The following is a 21,730-nucleotide window of genomic DNA, read 5'->3' as shown; positions in this document are numbered from 1 at the left end:
TACGTATCAATAACAATATGAAGTGACTCAATCAGTCGATTGCTAGCACAATAAGCTAAGCATGTAGAAAGAATCATGAGTTCAATTCTCACTTAAATACATGTTATAACTAAACAGGACTAATGTAGCTAGTTCTATTTTGTATCTAATTATCTAGATTTAAAAAAAAAACAAAAGAAATTGGGTTTTTGAAGCTGCTATAATCACCCTTAAATTCATAATAAATAATATAATTTATATATTTTGGTCTATAATTTGCCCTACTTGTGCAATGAATGCCACGATGACCAAATAGAACGGAAAGTGCACCACATTTATTTATTTTTATTTTTTTTAAAAATAATTTTGACATAAGAAAAGATTTACATATAGATCCAATTATGCATTGGTATATGTATATCTAACGAAAATAACTGCTGCTGTTAGTGTTTTTGAAAAAATAGATATGCCAGATTGATTATATTTTCATAATGTATCAAAATTTAAACTTGTAAAAACGTCAAAATATTTTTTAAAAGAGAAATAAAAAAAAAAAAGTAAACCTTATTTTATACCTTGGTGCGTGGCGTTTGAGTGCAGAGCATGCATTAGCAATAGCAAAAACCCCCGAGAGAGAATCCCAGGTTGTCTCTCTCGTTTTTCTCTGTTCAAATTGCTGAGAATCGAGTGCATCAATTTCAACAAAAGCAATAATGTGTTATTGTAGCGATGGCCGTTCAAATGAACACAGAAAAGCCGCAAACTCTGCACAACCGCCACTAACGGTGATGCAACTGCCGAGGCGCGTGGCGGTTCCATTTGCCATCCTGAGGAGGTTACTAATTGCCACCGGATCCTTCTTAGCGGTTACCACTCTCTTATTCGTCCATGTTCAAGTTCCATCTTCTTCTTCTTCGTCTTCCTCTGACTCTCATCGTAACTACTTCACTGACAAGTTTCCCGCGGTTTGTTTCGTTTTCTTCTCCTTCTTTTATTCCTCTGTTTAGATTTTTTCTCGCAATTCCCATCATTTTCTCTAACCGTAATTCTTCTCTGCTGTATGTTATATTTTGTTTTTTAATTTATTTGCTAGGATGAGCATACCTTGCAGTTATTATTTATTATTATTATTATTATTGAAAGGTTTTCAATTTTTCTGTGTGTTCTTGACTTGAAGATTGCCATTATTTTGTCTATATTTGGTTTATGTGGGATTTTCAAGGGAATTTATTATTTTGCTAGTTTTGTATAGTATTTGGTTTGATCCTTAGCGATCAAAATATTATTTTTAGTTTATTTCGTCCGTTTTTTTTTTTTATCAATTTCAAAAAATTTGACAGTTTCGTGATCCGCAAAGATGGACGAGAGAGCAAGCGCCGCCGTATTTATCCAAGGCTACATTTGCTGCTTCCAAGGTTTTTGTCATTACTAACCTTTCTAGCTGATTTATTATGATTTCTTTGGATGCTGAGAATGTGATCAAATTAATAACAAGAATTAGAATGCACTGTTAGAAACAAATTAAAGTTGGTTAATTTTCACTCATTCAACCTTTTAAATTTGAGTTTTTTTGAGGCTGTGAGTCTCAGCTATTTTGAGGTGTCGTGTATCTTGGTGAATATTATAAATCATGGCAACCAAAATTTTCAACTTCAGTGTTCTGACTCTTTTTTTTACAGTTGAATGATTCAAGATGGGATTCAGATTATGAGAAACTGTGGAAACCTCCACCAAATCATGGCTTTCTGCCCTGCACTAAGCCTACTCCTAATTATAGAAGTAAGAATTCTAAACTTCTGTTGCAACTTTTCAAGTATAATTTCCTTTGGTAACTCCTTGACAGGTTGAATGTTCATCCAGCTTATCCCGAATCGCGAGGTTACCTTTTAGTTCATACAAATGGAGGTCTCAACCAAATGCGTACCGGGGTCTGATTTCTATCTCTTGAGTCAGCTCTCATATACAAATATTTGATATTTGATTGTAGATAAAGTCTATATACATTGATTTTGGACTAGTTTTTAAATTTTAGTGGTAAAAGTTTGTTTCTTTCGCTGCAGATATGTGATATGGTAGTTGTAGCTCGCATCATAAACGCCACTCTTGTAATTCCGGAACTTGACAAGAAATCATTTTGGCAGGACAATAGGTAGCTGATTAACTTCTGTTATGTTTGAGTTAAAAGTTCTCTCTATTTTTTGGATTCTGGTTATAATTAGATTTTATAGTCCCCTTTTTGTTTTGCAGCAATTTCTCTGATATCTTTGATGAAGAGTGGTTCATTAATTCTTTAGCTAATGATGTAAAAATCATTAAGAAGCTACCTAAAAATCTAGTTCATGCCACCAAAATGGTGATCCAATTCAAAAGCTGGTCTGGAATGGATTACTATGAGAATGAGATTGCTTCCATGTGGGATTTTTACAAAGTATGTTTTGGTTTAAATCTATTGATACTTACTACTCACAGTTTCATGTAAATATTTTACTTACCTTAGTTCCTAACAAATTGTGCAATCAACCTGTTATTGACAAACTCATTAGGTTATTCGAGCTTCCAAAACTGATTCTCGGTTGGCAAATAACAAACTACCTTCGGATATTCAGAAGCTTCGTTGCCGAACTTGTTTTGAAGCTCTTCGTTTCTCTCCTCGAATTGAACAAATGGGGAAGGTATATAAGTAGATCCTAAACTCCAGTTGACTTTTATGTTGCTCTGTCCATTTCTTTAAAATATTTTTCGGCTTATTTGTAGATTTTGGTGGAGAGGATGAGATCATTTGGTCCTTATATCGCGTTACATTTACGCTATGAGAAGGATATGCTTGCATTCAGTGGTTGCACACATGATTTATCTACAGCCGAAGCGGAAGAGTTAAGGATTATCAGGTATGGATTCCTCATAATGCTTGTATGACATTATATAAATCTCATGTCTTTCTATGATTCGTGTTGTTTGAAGATTATAATCTTGTGTGAAACTTGTAGAGAGCACACTGCATATTGGAAGAGGAAGCACATTGATCCCATTGAAGAGAGGTTAAAAGGACTTTGCCCCTTAACTCCAAAAGAAGTTGGGATTTTTCTTACTGCTCTAGGATATCCTTCAAGTACTCCAATATACATTGCTGCTGGGGAAATATATGGGGGTGAGTCGCATATGGCTGAACTGCGATCGCGGTATCCATTGTTAATGAGCAAGGTAAAAGATTATAACACTATGTTGCTCTATGGTTGTGAAGTTTGATAATTTCTTTTTATTTTTTGAACTGATCTTTCTCTTGATATATCAAGTCTATAGTAGTTTTACAGTTTTAATATATTTATCAATATTGAGCTAGATTTTTAACTGGTAAAGTCGATAGGATACGTTTATAGGGTCAAATCCAGAATATAACCATGCTCCTCTGCCTTTGGAGACATTTTACCTCTGATTCATCTCTAGTTTCATTAAACCATTTAGATATTGTCATGATTTCAATGAGAGGATTCCACGATTTTGAATCAGAAGAGAAATCTCAAGAAATGGCAGATCTATTCACTCTATCAATAACCGAGTCGGATTTGGTGTATCATAAGTTTTTTTTTTTTTTTTTTTTATATAATTAAAAGGAATACAATACATTATTATCATGCTCTGATTTCAGGAAAAGCTTGCTTCTGTTGAGGAGCTTGAACCCTTTTCCATCCATGCATCTCAAATGGCTGCTCTTGACTATATTGTATCGGTCGAAAGTGATGTTTTTGTACACTCTTACCCGGGAAACATGGCCAGGGCTGTCGAAGGTCATCGTCGATTTCTCGGCCGTGGAAGGTCAATTTCTCCAGATAGGTAAGGTTGTCTCTTCATTAGCAGATCATGTTTTGCATTTTTGCAATTGATGTTACCCTATCTAGTTCATCCATGACAATTCTCTTCTGATTATGATCACTGCTTTTAATCAGGAAAGCCCTTGTTCGTCTCTTTGATAAACTAGCTAATGGAAAAATGACTGAGGGGATAAATCTATCAAATAAAATTATTGATCTTCATCAAAAAAGGTATAAGCATTCATACATACTTAAAGTAATCTTATGTATAGTTCTTTTGGTTGTTAGATAAGTTCCTAGTATGATTTTTCTGTTTTAGTACTTATCATTGTAAAATCTACTCTTCTATTTCCCCCACTTTTTATTGCCATACATTGTTGTTGTCCATAGGTAATACTTGAATTTAATCCCATCTGCTTAAGCTTAGCATCTATTGAGTTAATCCGTTTGTGACTAAGACAAAAACTAGTAGATCTCAAGACTCATTGGTAAGAAGTCTCCAACTTGGGGTTAGGTGGGAATATTAGCAGCTTGTCATGTATGTTGTCTAGCATCTAGAGAATTGTCTTTTTTTTTTTTTTTTTCCAGCACATGATATTTGGTTTTTTCGGCTTTTTCGGCAAGTTATGTTAGGTGTATTTGTTTTACATTGAATTCAATCGATCCAATGATAAATGAGTCATGACACTGTTTCACATACATTTCTCTCTCAAGTTATGATTATGATTATGACATGCTGATCAAGGGAATAACCTTTTGTTTGCTTGTTTGATTGATATGGTGTTGGACAGGCAAGGCTTGTTAAGGAAGAGGAAAGGGCCCATTTCAGGAACAAAAGGGTTGGACAGGTTTCGATCTGAAGAAGCATTTTATTCGAATCCTTTACCTGATTGTATATGTCAAACACCAACACCAACTGCAAATGCTTCTCACGTTGTTAGGTAGATCTAGATAGATACATACATGATACATTGTCCTTCTACCATGTTTTAGGCGTGTGGTGGCAGAGTGAGTGTATATAATCCTTATCATTAAGGAGGAAAGATGGAAAGGGAAAGAAAATTTTGAAAAAAAAAAAAAGTAGAGCCAGGTGGAAGTTTTTTTAGAATACAAAATTTAGGACGTTCTAGAATATATTGATGGTGGCATTCATTTATTCATTGATTTGTTAAGTTAAACAAATAATTTTCGATGAGAAAGATCCTTCATTCATAATTTACATCTACATTATGCATAATGCCGCACTCTCTTTATGATTATGAAACATGTTTTATTCTACCCGTGTCATATGTTTATTGCTCTTTTCGGTAGTTCCTTAATTCTTACCCTTGGAACTGTTGGTGGTGCAAGTGCCACGCGGCTAATGAATCCACCTTTTTTCTGTGCTTGATCCTCATTCGTTGGTTCGAAAGAAATTCGATAGTTTCGTCAAAGTCTAATGGTTCCTTTTGTGGAGGAACTGTGTCTAGGGATAGAAGTAAATTAAGTTGGTTTAAATTCGATTTGTTAATAGCTTTATAATCGAGTCTGAATTTGAGTTAAATTTGAGTCTAAATATTTTATATAATACGATTTCTATTTTTTTGAATTTATTTTTTTTATATAGTATTATGTGATTAGTGGATGTACAAAATTGTTTTATACTACCCTCCTTGTTAATTAAACAGATCTTAATTCTTTATTATATTTTATATCAGATTTAATGATACCGTTTGATTGATCTATGTTACCATCACACCTAATGAAATAAAACTTTGTTGTTGTGTATTATATTTTATATAAATAGTTCAAATTTAAGTTTAGAATTTAAGATATATTTTTTTTTATGGTTCCGCTACGTTACCAACAGCATATCTACCAACTTCTGCCAACTCTTATTTATAATTGTGTTTTATGGAAGTGTGTTCGTGGATGTGTCTAATAAAAATGTCTTTTTTATAGCTGTGTTTAATAGAAGTGTCTTTATAGATATATTTTCTGGATGTGTCTCTTTATATATGTATTTAAAATATATTAATTATTAGACACATCTATAAACACACTTCCATGAAACACAATTATAAATAAGAGTTTGCAGAAGTTGGCAGATAATATGTTGGTATCCTATACTTTTTCTTTTTTTTAAGTTTAATAGTAAGTTAATTTTCAGAGAGTATTCTTCTACTCCTTCCTTTCTATATTACTTATTAATATATGCATGATTTTTGCCTGCTCCTTTCCAATTCTTCAGGATCCTCTGTCCAAAGGCTATAATGTAAATGATCCAACCTTCTGAAAACACTTCTTAACCTCAACTCTTCAAGACCAAAACAAAAAGAAAAAAACCCTGAACTCTTTAAATTAAATAGAAAAAGGGGGTTAGATCAATGCATCAGGACTATTGTTGTCATTGATAATTTTTTAGTATGCAATATTGTGTTGAAATATATGTGCCTACACTAAACAAAAACTTATATTTCACAGATATATCACTAAGTTTCATACGTATCAGGAACCAACCACTTAATTTTTGCCAACTTCCATAGATAAAGTTGATTGAACTCATCTACCACCACAATCTAAAGCCGCAACAGCAAAAGTCCTTCAAATGATGCGAAGGCTCCGATCCCTTGTATCACAATTTTCTAGAGATAACACTGCGCCCACCCATGAAGGGCCTCAAAGGCTCAGGGATATGGATGGATCCATCTTCTTGCTGGTAATTCTCAAGCAAGCATATTATCATCCGTGGTACTGCGCAAGCTGTTGCATTTAGCGTGTGAACAAACTGTGGTGGAGCCAGATTGCTTTTAGACTTTTTTGGGCTTGCAACCGGTGCTTCGGACGGGCGATACCGGATTCCCAACCTACGACTCTGATAGTCTGTGCAATTTGATGCACTTGAAATCTGTCATAATATCATACAGGAGGTGTAAAAAAAGAAGGCTCAACAGATTACATCAAAAGAAACACAATGTATATCTGCTTCACTACATCATTAACATTTTCTTCACCAAAACAAGCAGTTCCCTTAGTGCAACCAACCATTGCGGCTATTTAGATAATTTTCCAATATGAAAATTGGAAAAGCAGTAACCTTAGACCAAAGAGGCAAAAAAGATTACGCAGCATGAGCCTATCAGATAGAAGATATATTTGCAGTACCTCACCAAACCGTTCTAAGCCAGGCATCCATGCCTCCACATCAAATTTACGGTAAGCAGGTGCACCTAAATCTTCGGAAGCCATATCTAAAGTTCTGCAGAAACACAGAATCATACCAAATATAGTAATCAAATCATGGTTAAAATTTAAAAAGGATGTACTTCGGCATAAGTGGTAACCCTTACTTAAAATGTAACCCAAGGGATGAGAACATGTCTTCTTCAATTTTAATAAGCTCTTCATGATAATGTTCACTCTCTTCTGGGCGGCAGAAAATAAACATTTCAACCTTGCTGAACTGGTGAACTCGATAAAGACCCCTGCTCAGTTTTAATTATAACTAGAAATTTTAGAATAAAAAGTTACTAATAATCTTTAAATTGCCTCGCTACACCCAATCAGCTCTACAATCAAAATTACCTTGTTGCACTGCCAGCGGCACCAGCCTCAGTACGGAAGCAATGAGAAAATGCTACATATTTCAGGGGTAACAAAGTTTCAGCAAGTATAGAATCCATATGAAGACCCCCAACAGGTATCTCTGCAGTGCCGATGAGGCATTGGTCACTATCTTCTATGGAATAAACCTGTATAATTTTGGCATGAAAATGAAACATCAAAAGAAGCTATGAACCTCAACCAGAAGAATATAAACATGAAAAATAGACTCTTGGGGGAAAACTCAATGGTCATTTTAAGTCTTTGCTGCATAACAAGGTTGGACCTGATTGTGATTATCATTATTACGCCAACCAAGTTATAAGTCCCATGCTTAACAAAATACAAGATAAAGATGAAATGACTAAATTAAACATGTTTTCTGAGAGCCTATAAACTGTCTGACTCTGTCAAATTGGTTGTCATTGCCATGACACATTTGTCATCAGCTGTTTTTCTTATGTCCATTCTCGTGAACTCAAACAATGCAACTATAAGAAAGAAGCAGACTTCTGTGAAGTAGACACTAACAAACCTGTGTATTTTTTCCACGAGGTTGGAAGCCACATTTTTCAACAACAGAGGACCGTACAAGTTCAGGCGTTGTTAATGGAGTAAAGCCTTTCTTCATCACTTCTGAGAGTGTCCAATTCACAAGGGCCATCTCTAACAAAACTGCATCATTTTTCAAGTAGTAGAACTTTGACCCACTGACCTGTGAAACAGCATATTAGATGCATCTCACATACAACTGAAGTCAGAATATATTTGTTTCTTGTTTTTCCAAGACCCAAACTTCCATGTCAATGCGAAGTTTACAATAGAAGATAAGAAATAAACTATCATAGAGGAGCACTTGAAATGAGGTCTTCTAACAATCACATAGAATAACTAGTATGGAAAAAACTAAGGTGGTCTTCTAAAATCATATATGGAATCACCTCTGGTTACTTTCCCATGAGATAATATGTAGCCTCAAAGGCATGCCTGCATTTCCTAGAAAAACAAGTGTACTAAGGTCCAAGTAAATAGATTCCAACACCTAATCGTGTCCGCTATGTAAGGTTTCACCTTCACCTGTTGCAAATAATAGCTAACGAAATGCCTTATGTTAACCAAGGCATACCTCTGCAGCTGTGTCGAAATCGAAAAGGCAAAGTTCCTTTCCTAGTTCAAGATGATCCTTGACAGGGAAACTAAATTCTGGAGCACTGCCAACCTAAGAAGTAAGATGATCCATTAACATTTTGAGAAAAATTGATCCACTAACAAGCTAAGTTTTTAGGAACTGTAGTAACCAAATACCAGCTTCCTTGTCATAGAACTATCCTCTCCACCTATTGGAACATTTGGATGAGTCATGTTTGGTATACGCTGCGCTTCGAGTTGAAGTTTGTCATTAAGCTTGAGCAGGTCTTCTTCCAAAGCAATGAGTCCTTCCTTCAAATTCTTTCCTGCATGCAAAATGCGAGTGTCTTAAGGAATTGACCTAAAAGGCAGAGCAAAGGTAGTTGGGTGCCAAGAGCACCTTCCTCAATTAGTCTTTGACGCTCAGATTGTTCCATTTTCCCTTTCATCTTGTTTGCTACCGCATTTCTTTCTCCGCGCACTCTCTCAACTTCCTGCTTTCTGGAAACCAATTAGCTGAGCAATTGGGAACATAAAGTCCTTTTTTCTTCCCCCTTCCTATGTATTTGCATTAATCTAATTAGATGACACTATAACATGATTAAGCATGGTAAATCTTGGAAATAACAGGCATTTCAAAACACATGAATTTGGGGAAATTATTATAATGGAGAATGAAGAAATAAGAGTGACCTTCTGAAGATTAAAGAAGTGGTCATAGAGTTGAAGGACAAGTTCCAAATCAGCATCGGAGTTACGGTTGCGAATGTTGGCAGCAACAGCTTCCTTGTTATCCTTTATCCACTTGAAGTCTATTGCGGCCTTCCAGTGAGACCTCGCACCTTGGTCCTCGGCCTTGGTGGTTGATGGTGAAGTGGCGGGAGATGTTTGGAGTGCAGCGGAGAGAGGCTTGATGGTGCGGCAAAATGGAAGGTTCTGGAAGGAAGAAGAGTAAGAAGGGAAAGCGAGTTTGAGGCATGAGAGTGAGATGGTTGTCCCGTTCAAACAACTCATCTTCATCGAGTCTTGTGTCTGGGTCAGAAGCTCCCACCCAATTTTATCCAACCAAAAATGTTAGTTGTTTGTCGCACTGATAACAAGGAAAAAGATGTGAGAAGAATTGTAAATAATAAGTTAATTATCATTAAATTTATAATTTTTATTATATGTAATTTTTTATTATTTTAATTTGAGAGTAACTAAATTGTTATTTGTTTTTATTTTATTAACTTTCTTATTTTAGAAGAACTTGATTTTTATAATAAATTTTGTCGTTAGCCTAACTGTCGTCGGGTAAAAAATTTTGATAGGAAATAAAATGAGTGATATACTTTAACATGGTAATTTTTGGTGTTTTTTAAAATTGTGGGAGTACACAAATTGGACCCTCCGATTTGTGTTTAAAAAGTTAAAAAAATTCAGAGTACACAAATCGGAGGGTCCGAATTGTGTTAAAAAATTTTGAAAAAATTCAGAGTACACAAATCGGACCATGCGAGTTGTTTGATTTTAAAATTTTGCTTAATAAATCGCATGGTCCGACTTGTGGTTAGGCAAATATGAATTTCGGAAGCTAGAAAACGGACCCTCCGAGTTGTTTATTGTTATCAATTTTTTTATGAAAGGAAGAACTCACATGGTCCGAGTTCTATTCACTGACACCACATGACTGTGAAGTACCTGTATTCCCCACATCTGAGTCCAACACCATTTTTTCTTCCATATTCAAATTAAAAAGTGACCTCGTCTCCATTCTTAGCTGGTTAAATTTAAAAAAAAACAAAAATAAAACATATAGTCAACACTTATATCAGGTGTAAAATATAATGATTTGTATATGTATATTTGATTATTTTGTTCTGTTAATCAATTATTGGCCAAAGGTCATTAGTCTTTTGAAATTTCTGTGGGAAATCCTAAAAGAATTTACTAATATCAAAACTCATAAATAATTAAGTGTATTTGGAAATAAATTAATGAAGCTCATTTTTATTAATTGAAAAATGTTAGAGGACTAACAGAAGTTATTTTTTGCCAATAGATTATTAGAACCGAAACAGTTAATGAATCAATCCAGATGATTAGTTTAATGATTTAATAGTCTAATCAAAATCGAATCATAGTTGAACCGATTTAATTAAATATAAAATAAAAATATTAAAAATTCAATATAAAATTTCAAAATGCATAATGCATCTTTAAAATAAAAATTTTTTAATTAGTTTCTAATCAACAAACCAACAACTAAGAAATTATCTCATAATCAGAACAATATTACAAAATTAATTAAGAAAGTTAACAACAATTAACAATAATTGAAGTAGAGCAAAAACAACAATCAACCCCTGGTTTTTTTCGATAGTTACATATAGTGATATAAATGCATGTATTTTGAAAAACTCTCTTCATTGTTCCAGTAACAAAAAAGCTTAAGGTGGTTAGAGTCTAGAATTGAACAACTATATCTCAGGCTTGAGGTGTTAGACAACCCAATAAAAAAAGTGAGATTGCAGAAATAAAAACACTTCTATTCTGATCTATCACAAGCATAAATATCTTCATCAAAGCACACGCACATTCAATTATATAAAATATATCTTCTATTACAGGACCCGTAGATTTAATAAACAAAAGATATATTCTGATGTAGCAATTCAAAAATGGAATAAACATTTAGAAGGATAATATAAATATTAGCCTTTAACAAATATGAAAGAGCAAAAGCTAACTTCTAACACGTAATATTCCATTATCGTTGTTTACAAAGTCAAAATGTTGGAGCCCTAAAATGAAAGATTTGTTGTGCTTCAGAAAAAAAAAGGAATACAAATAAAATTTTATCTCAGTGAATCACAAATTCAACAAAGTTAAAAAGCAACAATCTTAATAATTGTGTATCATTTAAGTATCAAGAAAAGTTCAATAGAATCATTCAATTTAATCATTATTTCAGAAAATCAGTAATTCAGAACAAGCAAAAATTAACAAAATTAGTATTAACTATTATTAACTCAGCAATTCAGAATCAGACAATCAGTAAATCCAGTATTATTAACAAAGTCAGTAAATCCAGTATTATTAACAAAGTCAGCAACTCAGTATTATTAACAAAAGTACAAAACAAGTAAAAAAATTTTCAAGCAGCAGTGCTTACCGGCGGCGAGGGAGAAAGGGAAGTAACGACGACGGAAGAATGGGAACTGACGGCGACGGAGGAACCGAAGTGAGCTCGGACAGAGAGCGAGAGAGAGCGAGAAGAGGGACGTTGAGAGAGAGAGAGAGAGAGAGAGAGAGAGAGAGAGAGAGAGAGAGAGAGAGAGAGAGAGAGAGAGAGAGCTTCCACACGCGACGCGGCACCAACGGTCTGTCTCTGCCGGCGGCGATAGCACCCTCTACCGGAGAAGAAGAGTTCGGCGATGACTTTGAAGAGGGATGGTGGCTGCGGGCTGCGATCGAACTTCGAAGGAGGTTCGAGGACTAGCCGACTAGGGTTCTTTGATCTTCATTCTTCGGAGGAGGTAAATACCAAATCGGTACTCGAAAAATTCTGACGCTGATAAAATGGTACCTGATCTTTGTTATTGACAAAATGATCCCTGAAAGATTTCAAAATTTGACGAAAATGACCAACCTTCAATTAAGTTACCTTGAGTTAAGGTTTAAAGGTGACGTGTCAATTAACAATTTTCATAATTACAAAATTTACAAATTTTAATTTTTATCATTTTAAAAATACCCCAATTTTGATTTTTAAAAAATCCTAATTCCCTTCCTCTGAAACTCTCATCTCTTCTTCTCAATCATCATCATTTTTAAAAAATTCTAATATCTTTTTTTCTTCTCTTTTTTTACTGGAGAGACATCAAGTAAGACAGCTAAGAAGGATACATCAAATATTTTAGACAAGATGCTTATGAAAATTGAGAGTGCAGGCAAGTTGACAATGAAAATCTGATTTCTTTTGGGGTGGATCAAGAGATTGAAAGTGAGTTGAACTACGCTATCAAGACATCAATTTTTTTGGATGATAATGATAATGAAAATGCGAACATTCTGAGTGAAGAATTGATGGGATTTTGTTAGTTTTGCTGCTACTATTTTTGCTAAAAATATCTTACTGAATATATGTAAAATTGTCTTGATTGACAAAGAATAAGAAGAAGTGTTAAAGTGTTGGGGCTGAGTCTGAGAGAGATGCCACTTCTTGGACGGCGTTATCTTCAGCCTTGGAAGTGGCGAATCCGTTGCTGTTGCTGTCGTTTCTATAACCACCCATCATGAGCTCAACAACCATAGTAGCATCACAACCACTGGGTCAAGAAAAAAAAAGAGAAATGAAAAAGAGGTTGAGTCTTGAGAAGAAGGGGTTGAGTCTCAGATAAGCATCTTTGGTTAGAAGAGAGAGAAGAAGGAGGAAGGAGGAGGGCGGCGCTGTTGTAGTAAGGCAGAGTCGGAGGTTGGTCGGAGGAAGAAGGAGGAGGAAGGTAGAGGCGGTGATGAACGAAAATGAAGAGGAGTTTATTAGGGAAGAAGAAGAAAATTTGAGGAGGATGCTGAGGAAGAGACGAGGGTTTCAGAAGAAAGGGATTAGGGTTTTAAAAAATTGAAATTGGGGTGTTTTTAAAATTATAAAATTTAAAAGTGGTAAATTTTATAATTATGAAAATTGTTAACTGACACGTCATCCTTAAATCTTAACTCCAGGTAACTCAATTGAAAGTTGGTCACTTCTATCAAATTTTAAAATCTTTTGGGGATCATTTTGTCAAAAATAAAAGATTAGGTATCATTTTGTCGACGTCAGAATCTTTCGGGTACTAATTTGGTATTTACCTCTTCTTCGGAGAGAAAGAGGGGTGTGGGATGGGTACTGGGCATTTCTGTTTTTTTTTTTTTCTTAATTCAAAACGATGCTATTTTGAGGGTATACCACCGAACCAATAACCTAAAAAATACCCGGTCAATTCTGACTATTAACTATTGGTTCATCTGGTTCTTAGACCGATTTTTTTGCTAAGTGATTTTCATCATAGTTGTTAAAATCGAACCGATAATTAACCCGATCAAGCTACTGGGTTATCGGGTCACTGATTCAACCGTTGGGTTACAGATTGAACCAATTGATCCGGTAATAATTAAATAATTATATAAAAAATTAATTTATTTTTATAATAATTTTTTTATATTAAATTAACTTATTTTAAGATTTTAATAATTTATTAATTAATTATATTAATAAAATATATGTTGCAAAAAGTTAATATTAATAAATATTATATAATTATCAATAATAAAAATATGATATGATTAATAAAATTTTTTTGTTTATCATTTAATTTAGAGATATTTAACAATATTTAATGTTTTCTTTTAATAATTATGTAAAATTAAAAAATTAATTAATTTAAGTGAGTAAATATAAAATAAAAAATTCAATTAAATTAAATATAAAACTACTTATTAGAATAAAAAGACAAAAGGATAAAGAGATTTTAAATTTTACATGACTAAAAAGAGTTAATAAGATAAAATTATTAATTAGAATATATCTAATAAATTATAATATATTTATAAAAAGGCACGTATACTAACTAAAGAACATCTTAGCCTGCTGGTTGGAGTCCTTGCAACTCTAGTGACGCCAATTTTTTGAAATTGGTACGGGCAGTCCGGTTTAGTTTGCACTTTAAATCGGTTTACGTTATTTTAAATTGGTTAAAAATTTGGTTTATTGAATTTTTTATTGAACCGACCAATTCGGTCCGAATTTAATAACTATCATTTTCATTGTCATTCGGACTAATCGAATGATCGGTTCTCGATTAACCTGATTAAATTGGTCAGTTCAATTCGATTTTTAAAATTATAAATGTAGTTAGTTATTAATATTTAAAAACATAGACTAAAAATATATTCTTAAGTTATTAAATTGAAAAAATTAACTAATAACTAAAAATAATAAATTTTGTTTACTCGAATTTTTTTTCAACTAATAATCCACTTTTGATATACAAAAAGAGTTATATTTTGTGTTCAAATTCTAGAAATATAAAAAAGTTTTTTTAATGAAGAAACCCAAATATAACTGATGATATATTATAAAATGATAGAAATGTGTTGAATATAAAATGACAGAGATGTGTTTTATATACAACTTTTAGTAGTAAATTATAGATGGACAACGTCACAAAAAAACAATTATTGATGGCCGTAAGTTTTAATTAGTCATATTTTTTTTTACCAAAAATAGGAGACTCAAATTCACAATCTTTTAATTGAGTATAGGGAGACTGTGCCATTTGAACTATAATTCATTAGCTAATTAGTCACATTTGTTTGTATTCAAATACAATACCGCCTTGTGCATGCAGCAACCCGTTGGCCAGCGACAAACTTTTAAATGAAGCTCCGATCCGCGATGGATTAGTTCTTGACCTGTCGGGTTGGGGATACCGTGGACAACTAAAAAAAAATACAATGCCGTATTTTATAATAAAACTTTTGTAAGAATACATCATTTACTAAAGTCATAAAATGTACTTTTTAGTTAGTTAATATCTCAGATTTAATCCTTAAGCAGTGAAGAGTAATAATAGACTGTGCTTGAAATAATGTATTATTTCAAAGTTAAAAAATATATTTTAAAAGGTTATATTATCATGAATATTATGTCTAAGAATATTATACTCAAATATTATATAAAATTTCTTTTTTTAGTACAATAAATAGTTAGAAATTGTTTTTCACATCTCAAAGAATAAATTAAGATACATTTATTTTATTATACAATCTTTGGTTATAAAATAATCCCAATATCAATAAAAGAAGGGGTGATCAATTCTTTAACAAAATATATAATAGTTAGAATATATAATAATTGTATATACTAACTTTCATTCACTTAACCTGAAAATATCAAATACTCACTTTTTAATAGAAAAAATTAATACTATATATAAAAAAAATTATTCCTAAAATTTAAATTTAAAAAAAAATTAATTATTTTATTGATCTTTATAATTTTACTAAATTTGTAATTAGGTTTATTTACTTTTTTTTTCTTTTAATCGAGTCCTTACACTACTTTTAATTTTGTAGTGTGATTCTTAGTAAAAAATATTAGAGATAATTAAATATTTATCCGCAAATTGAAAGTATCCATAATAAAAAATCTAACTAGATCTTTGACTACATATTTTTTGGAAGAAATATTCTGTTAAATATTAATATTTTTCACATAAAAAAATCTAATTACAAGATTAAAAGCAATGTAAAGACCTAATTAAAAAAAATATAAAAATCTAATTATAAATTTAATAAAACTATAAGAATAAATACAGTAATTAAGCTTTTAAAAAATTCAAACAAATATAAAAGTAATACATTTCAATAAATAATTTTTAAAAATAAATTAAAATTCCTTAAACCAATCGCACTAAAACATTGCACAAGAAACCAATTGCATAGGATACATTTATCAAATATGTCAATCATGCATCATATTGTTATTCCGATAAATACTTTTAAGAGAATACGATAATTTTTTAGGGATATGAAATAGAATTACAATGAAATGTAGCAGTAGAAGTAGTAGTTAAGGATCCATCTTTATAATGCAGCGGAGGCTCTTTCCTTGGTGGAGATAGTCAAAAGCTTTGTTAATGTCCTTGAAGGCCACCTCGTGCGTTATGAATCCCTCCAAGCTAAATTCCTATAATCACAGAATATGCCACCATAAAAAACATTTTGCTAATATACCCATATGATATTTTAGTATTAATATATTCAGAAAACTTTAGAGCGAACCATTTTTAATAATCTTAGTCAGTAATTAGTTATAGAAAAAGTCTAGGGCGAGCAACTTTTATGTTTTCTAGCCATTACTTAACCATCAAAACAAAAATAAATGATTTTTCACTATTAGATATAATCTCACACCATTAAAAACACTATTGATGGATGGTTACAAAACACCAAAATTGCTGGCCCTCTAACATTTCTCGTAGTTAATATACTAATTTATGTGTAAAAATTATAGTAAATATAGATATAAATTATATTGATTCTTATGTATAAATTTTAGTAAATATAAGTACAAATTATGAATAAATTATCATTTGTACCCATAAAAGATACAAATACTGACAGATACAGATACCCATAACTTCTGTGTGCCAAAAGTATCCGGATGTTGGTTATACAATTGGTCCGTTAGGGTATTTTTGACACACGAAAGCTATCTTTTTAGGTACAATTGTCGTTTATTTTTATATGGATACATTTGTCAACGTTTATATCTTTCATGGATACAAATAATAATTTATTCTACAAACTATATATTTTATATATATAAATTCTTATAAATATAAATATAAACTACTACTATTTAAGTGTTAATCCAAAATAATAAATTTTTTTGGTCATATAACTGCACTTACTCTGTCCAAGTACTTGTTAGCAAGGAGGGGGATATCAGATTTGGGTTTGAGACCTCCAAACATTGATCCTGTGATTGTTCTGCCGCTCGACAACAGATAAGGATTCAATGTCACTTGCGAACCATGCATTTCCACCCCTAATATCACGGTTTTCCCCCAACCCTGACATCATACACAAATATAATTAAAAAAAACTCTAAAAGTCCCTCTCTTTCTCTTCTCAATGAATACTCCAAGATCAGATAAACGTATATACATTCCGGCTACTGTTAAAAGCCTCTGCCATCAGTGAAGCCAACCCTATGCACTCGAAGCAGTAATCAGCACCTCCATCTGTCATTTCGTTAATCACCTAACAAAAAATGTCAGACACAGCATACAAAGTTCAATAATTTTTGTATGCATAGTTCAAATTGCTACGAAATATATGGTGATTATTGTTAGTATACACTTAACATTCTTTTATAGTAACATCATGATACCTCGCTCACTGACTTGTCTTCACAAGTGGAGGGATTCACAAAATCAGTAATTCCAAATCTTTTTCCTGTATAAACAACACACAGTAATGGTATTAATCAAAATAATGTGTATTATTTAAAGTTGAAACAAAATTAAAGACCAGCCTAGCTAGCTAATAATACACATGAGATATATCCCAAACCTATTTCAAATTTTTCATGATTAATATCCACGCCTATGATCTTTGTTGCTCCTCGTTGCTTTGCTCCTACAGCAACCTGTTGCCATCCAAAAGCCGCGAGTTAAAGTTTAGAGACCAAAAGAAATTAGACTAACAGATAGAAAATGATAAATCTTTTTTTTTTTTTTACTTGGAGAAATAACGTAGTATAAAAATATTAATATAGGAAAAGTATAGGGTACCAACATATTATCTACCAACTTCTGCCAACTCTTATTTATAATTGTGTTTCATGGAAGTGTGTTTATAGATGTGTCTAATAATTAATATATTTTAAATACATATATAAAGAGACACATCCAGAAAATATATCTATAAAGACACTTCTATTAAACACAGCTATAAAAAAGACATTTTTATTAGACACATCCACAAACACACTTCTATGAAATACAATTATAAATAAGAGTTGGTAGAAGTTGGCAGATATGATGTTGGTAACGTAGCGGAACCGATTAATATATAATTATTCTTCACTAGAAGAAACATTATGAAAGGCTCTCTATATAAAGGGATGCCAAAAGTTTAAGTCACTAAAATTGATCTGATATTAAAAAATTTTGATAGTTTATATGAAAATTAATTTTTAGTCTTGTACTTTTATTATCATCTATGCATAGGGGAAAAAAACAAAAAAAATTTCTATATTTTAAAGGATAATTTTTTTTTGCAAACATATTATATACATACTAAAAACTAATGCTCAGTTATTATATATTTAAATATAACTATATATATTATTTAATTTATTTTTAATATATATTTTATATAAATAATTAATTTAAAAACCGATGTCTTTTTTTAATATGTAATTTAATATTTTTTTATTATCTATGGTATCTCTCTATTCATTTAAGAATTTGTTTTTAACTAATAAATTAGTACATGTACAAGGTGATATTCGAACTCTAATAAATAAACTAGTAAACTAATAACTAGAGCCATAAGTATTAAAATTGGACTAAATTGATCTATTTAACCGAAAAACTGATGAATTAGTGGTCCAACCGATTCGATTTGCTAGCTAGATCGTTTTTGTAATTAATCCGATTAATAATAATCAAACTCGCTAAAAACCAAACGGTTCGTATCAAACCAAATGTAGTCAAACACTAGACCTGCGCCTCCATCAATAGACCTCCAACTTGTGGATCACCTTAGGAGTACCAACAATAAAATAATTAATCTTTCAAAAAGGCTTTTACCATGTGATTTTGTCACCAAACCAAATAACTATTTGATGTATATAGCATTTATAATGATATACATGATATAAACGCATTTGATTGCCACAGAAACATTTTTATTTGTTATATACTTTATATATATATTCATAGTTATTATAAATATCTTATATATTACATATATATAAAAATATAGATTATATTATAATTTATACATAATTTAATTAAATTAAATATAAATGAAGGCTTATTTTTTGTTTTTTATATTTATATTTAATTATAATTAAATCAATTAGTTTAATTTATAATTTATCAGTTGAATTAGTAATCTAATAATTTAATTGTATAATCAAATTAATTAGGAAAATAGATTCTTTTTTATTTATTTCTAGTTTCATTTATAAAATTAAAAATAAGATATGTATTCTATTAATTATTAAAAAAATAAAAATAAAAATCTTTTTTATTAATTAGTGATTCGGTCATGATAACTATAGTTAGAGAAACTCAAATTGGTTTAAACAATTAAACTAACGTTATTTCTGGTAACTTACCGCAAGGCCTACAGCTCCTAGCCCAAAAATAGCCACTGTCGACCCTTCTTCCACGTCGGCCACTTTCCATGCCGCTCCCAACCCTGCAACAAAATTTCATTTTTTCTTCTTCTATGAATTGTCTTTATTTTTATATTTTTTACTCTTAGATGTGACAATGAATTTACAACAACAGAAGTAAAATCTTATCCCATTAAATAAGATTATCTACATAAATCAAACAATATTAAAAGTGAATATGAAGAAAAAAATCAATAAATATACACTATTTAAAAAAAATCATACTTTAAAATATATTAAAAAAATACAAGTACCGTATATATTTTTCAAAGACTAAAGTAAGAGATAAGTTTAATTTATTCTAAAAAAAAGTCTAGGAGGTCAGTAATTTTTATATTTTGTGGTCAGTACTTAATCATAAAAAAAAGGTGAGTGATCTCTCACTATTAGATGTAATCTCACACCATTAAAAACATTATTGATGGTCAATTAATGGTTACAAAACACAAAAGTTACTAACTCCTAACATTCCTCTTATTCTAATAGTTTGCTTTCAGAAAAAAAAAACAAAAAAACAAAAAATCTGAGTTTGTTACCGAAACAGATATTATTGCATTGACATGGAGATGGAATAAACTAATATAGTAAAAGAGTATTGAAATTTCTTCTTTTATGTTATGTCTCTTTTTCTCTCTGAGAAATCACTGACCATCATGATGATCCATCGTCATCCCCTCCAACTCCAAACCTCTCCAACTGTAGCCCTCCTCAGTCCTCTATGACCTCCCATTACCTTATCTATTTATTTATTATTATTATTATTAACTTTCTATAATATTTATATCTCAGTATCTAATTTTTTTAATTTATTTTTTATAATAAGTTTTAAATATCTAAAATTTATTTATTTTTATATTTTTAAATTAAATATTAATTTTTTATTTTATTTAGTAAGTTAAGCATCACCATTTAAACACAATGTCAAATACTAAATTAAAAACCAGAAATCATATATATATATATATATGAAAACACTTTAACCCCAACTTTTTATATACTTAATAGGATATAACAAATGAAAAATTAATGTCTCTAATTGAGTTTTAAATTGTAACCTGTTGAAACACCGCAACTGAGCAAGCAAGCCTCGTGAGGAGGAAGGTGATAATGGCTAATGTTGACCAAATGAGCCACATCCACAACTGTGTACTCTGAGAAGCTCGAAACACACAAGGTATGGTGCACCGTTTCTCCATTCATATCCCTGAATCTGCTCGTTCCATCTCTCGGCATTACACTGAAAAGCTCCTTCCTGAATTTGGAGCACTCGTTGCTCTTAGAACTCTTGCAGTCCCTGCATTCCTCGCAGTTCGCGAGGAACACAGGGACTACTCTGTCTCCTTCTTTCATTTCTTTCACGTGTTCCCCACGCTCTCCACAACTCTTAAGTATCCGTTACAAAAAGCGGTATAATATAATTAAAATTTAATACACTGACAAAAAAATGACAGCAAAAAAAAAATAAAGGTATCAAAATTTTAAAGCGACTTGCAATTTCAATTTATCAGACGTTACCCTACGGCTTCATGACCGAAAATTCTTGGAAATTTTGCTGCACTGACCTGGGAAGGAAAATTACAGATATGTATGGGATACTCATTGGAAGTTATTTAGTGACGGTAGAAACTCAGGTGCAGTCAACTTCACGTGAAGTGGATAACTGAGAGTCGTTAGATGATTTGATTGATTTGATTAAATTTTTATCTAATGGCTCTCAACTATCAACTTCACGTGAAATCGACTGCACCTGATTTTTCACCTTTAGTGATTTAACGAAAATCTTATGAAAATAGATATGCTTACGTTGTCTATTTTCCAGATGGTTACATCAGTGTGACACAGAGAAGTGAGTAGAATCTTGATCCGAACCTCCCAAGCTTTTGGTGGGTCAACCTCAATTTCCTCTATAACAAGAGGTTCACCTGCTTTTCTGCATATTGCAGCTGTTCCAAAAATAACAAACAAGGACATGTTAAATTAGATATTTAGATTGATCATAAGTAGTCTGCATAGAAATATTTCATAAACATAAATTTAACCTTTGCATCTGATTGGTTTGCCAATATTTTCACTGCTATTGCATGCCATAGCTGAAGATCAGAGAAGTCCTGATATGTGGGTAGTTGGGGGCACAGGTTCAAACTCTTAAATAAACCAAACTTTTGAAAATCGGATCAATTATTAAGTCAGTAAAAATTAGTGATTCAAAGATTTAGAAGTTTGTTCTAGTTTGGTCAAAGTTGAATCAAATATTATAATAAAAAGAATATCATTATTTATAAAATATAATTTT

At 31.6% G+C, this 21,730-nt stretch overlaps 3 protein-coding genes across 5 annotated transcripts; 1 reads left to right on the top strand and 2 right to left on the bottom strand.

Moving 5' to 3' along the window:
- The first annotated feature begins 574 nt into the window (after nucleotides 1-574).
- Nucleotides 575-5,025, top strand: LOC112767254 (O-fucosyltransferase 7). Its single transcript, XM_025813136.3, has 12 exons — nucleotides 575-944; nucleotides 1,320-1,394; nucleotides 1,659-1,758; nucleotides 1,840-1,907; nucleotides 2,040-2,128; nucleotides 2,227-2,407; nucleotides 2,523-2,651; nucleotides 2,734-2,867; nucleotides 2,967-3,180; nucleotides 3,626-3,810; nucleotides 3,924-4,019; nucleotides 4,580-5,025. The coding sequence occupies exons 1-12, from the start codon at nucleotides 693-695 to the stop codon at nucleotides 4,731-4,733; spliced, it is 1,677 nt and encodes a 558-aa protein (XP_025668921.1). The 5' UTR covers nucleotides 575-692; the 3' UTR covers nucleotides 4,734-5,025.
- Nucleotides 5,026-6,146: 1,121 nt separating this feature from the next.
- Nucleotides 6,147-9,620, bottom strand: LOC112765368 (serine--tRNA ligase, chloroplastic/mitochondrial). 3 transcript variants are annotated; one of them, XM_025811268.2, is made up of 9 exons: nucleotides 9,192-9,620; nucleotides 8,899-9,056; nucleotides 8,676-8,824; nucleotides 8,497-8,589; nucleotides 7,906-8,085; nucleotides 7,353-7,519; nucleotides 7,118-7,252; nucleotides 6,933-7,026; nucleotides 6,147-6,675 (listed from the first exon to the last, which is right to left on the bottom strand). In XM_025811268.2, the coding sequence occupies exons 2-9, from the start codon at nucleotides 8,945-8,947 to the stop codon at nucleotides 6,403-6,405; spliced, it is 1,140 nt and encodes a 379-aa protein (XP_025667053.1). In that variant the 5' UTR covers nucleotides 8,948-9,056; nucleotides 9,192-9,620; the 3' UTR covers nucleotides 6,147-6,402. The 3 variants fall into 3 exon arrangements, with proteins under 3 accessions (XP_025667053.1, XP_072078205.1, XP_025667052.1); XM_072222104.1 differs by having other exon boundaries at nucleotides 8,899-9,074; nucleotides 9,192-9,596; XM_025811267.3 differs by having other exon boundaries at nucleotides 8,899-8,992; nucleotides 9,192-9,596.
- Nucleotides 9,621-15,941: 6,321 nt separating this feature from the next.
- Nucleotides 15,942-21,643, bottom strand: LOC112767018 (alcohol dehydrogenase-like 2). Its single transcript, XM_029294338.2, has 10 exons — nucleotides 21,477-21,643; nucleotides 21,241-21,380; nucleotides 20,953-20,999; nucleotides 20,493-20,818; nucleotides 19,378-19,460; nucleotides 17,601-17,676; nucleotides 17,419-17,483; nucleotides 17,193-17,288; nucleotides 16,937-17,098; nucleotides 15,942-16,209 (listed from the first exon to the last, which is right to left on the bottom strand). Exons 1-10 carry the CDS (start codon nucleotides 21,523-21,525, stop codon nucleotides 16,093-16,095), a joined length of 1,161 nt encoding a protein of 386 aa, XP_029150171.1. The 5' UTR covers nucleotides 21,526-21,643; the 3' UTR covers nucleotides 15,942-16,092.
- Nucleotides 21,644-21,730: the final 87 nt, after the last annotated feature.

The sequence above is a fragment of the Arachis hypogaea genome, chromosome 17, assembly GCF_003086295.3.
Source record: "Arachis hypogaea cultivar Tifrunner chromosome 17, arahy.Tifrunner.gnm2.J5K5, whole genome shotgun sequence".
In the NCBI taxonomy this organism is placed as follows: Eukaryota; Viridiplantae; Streptophyta; class Magnoliopsida; order Fabales; family Fabaceae; genus Arachis; species Arachis hypogaea.
Note: the sequence above shows the minus strand (reverse complement) of the source record. Positions and strands in the feature narration are given on the sequence as shown.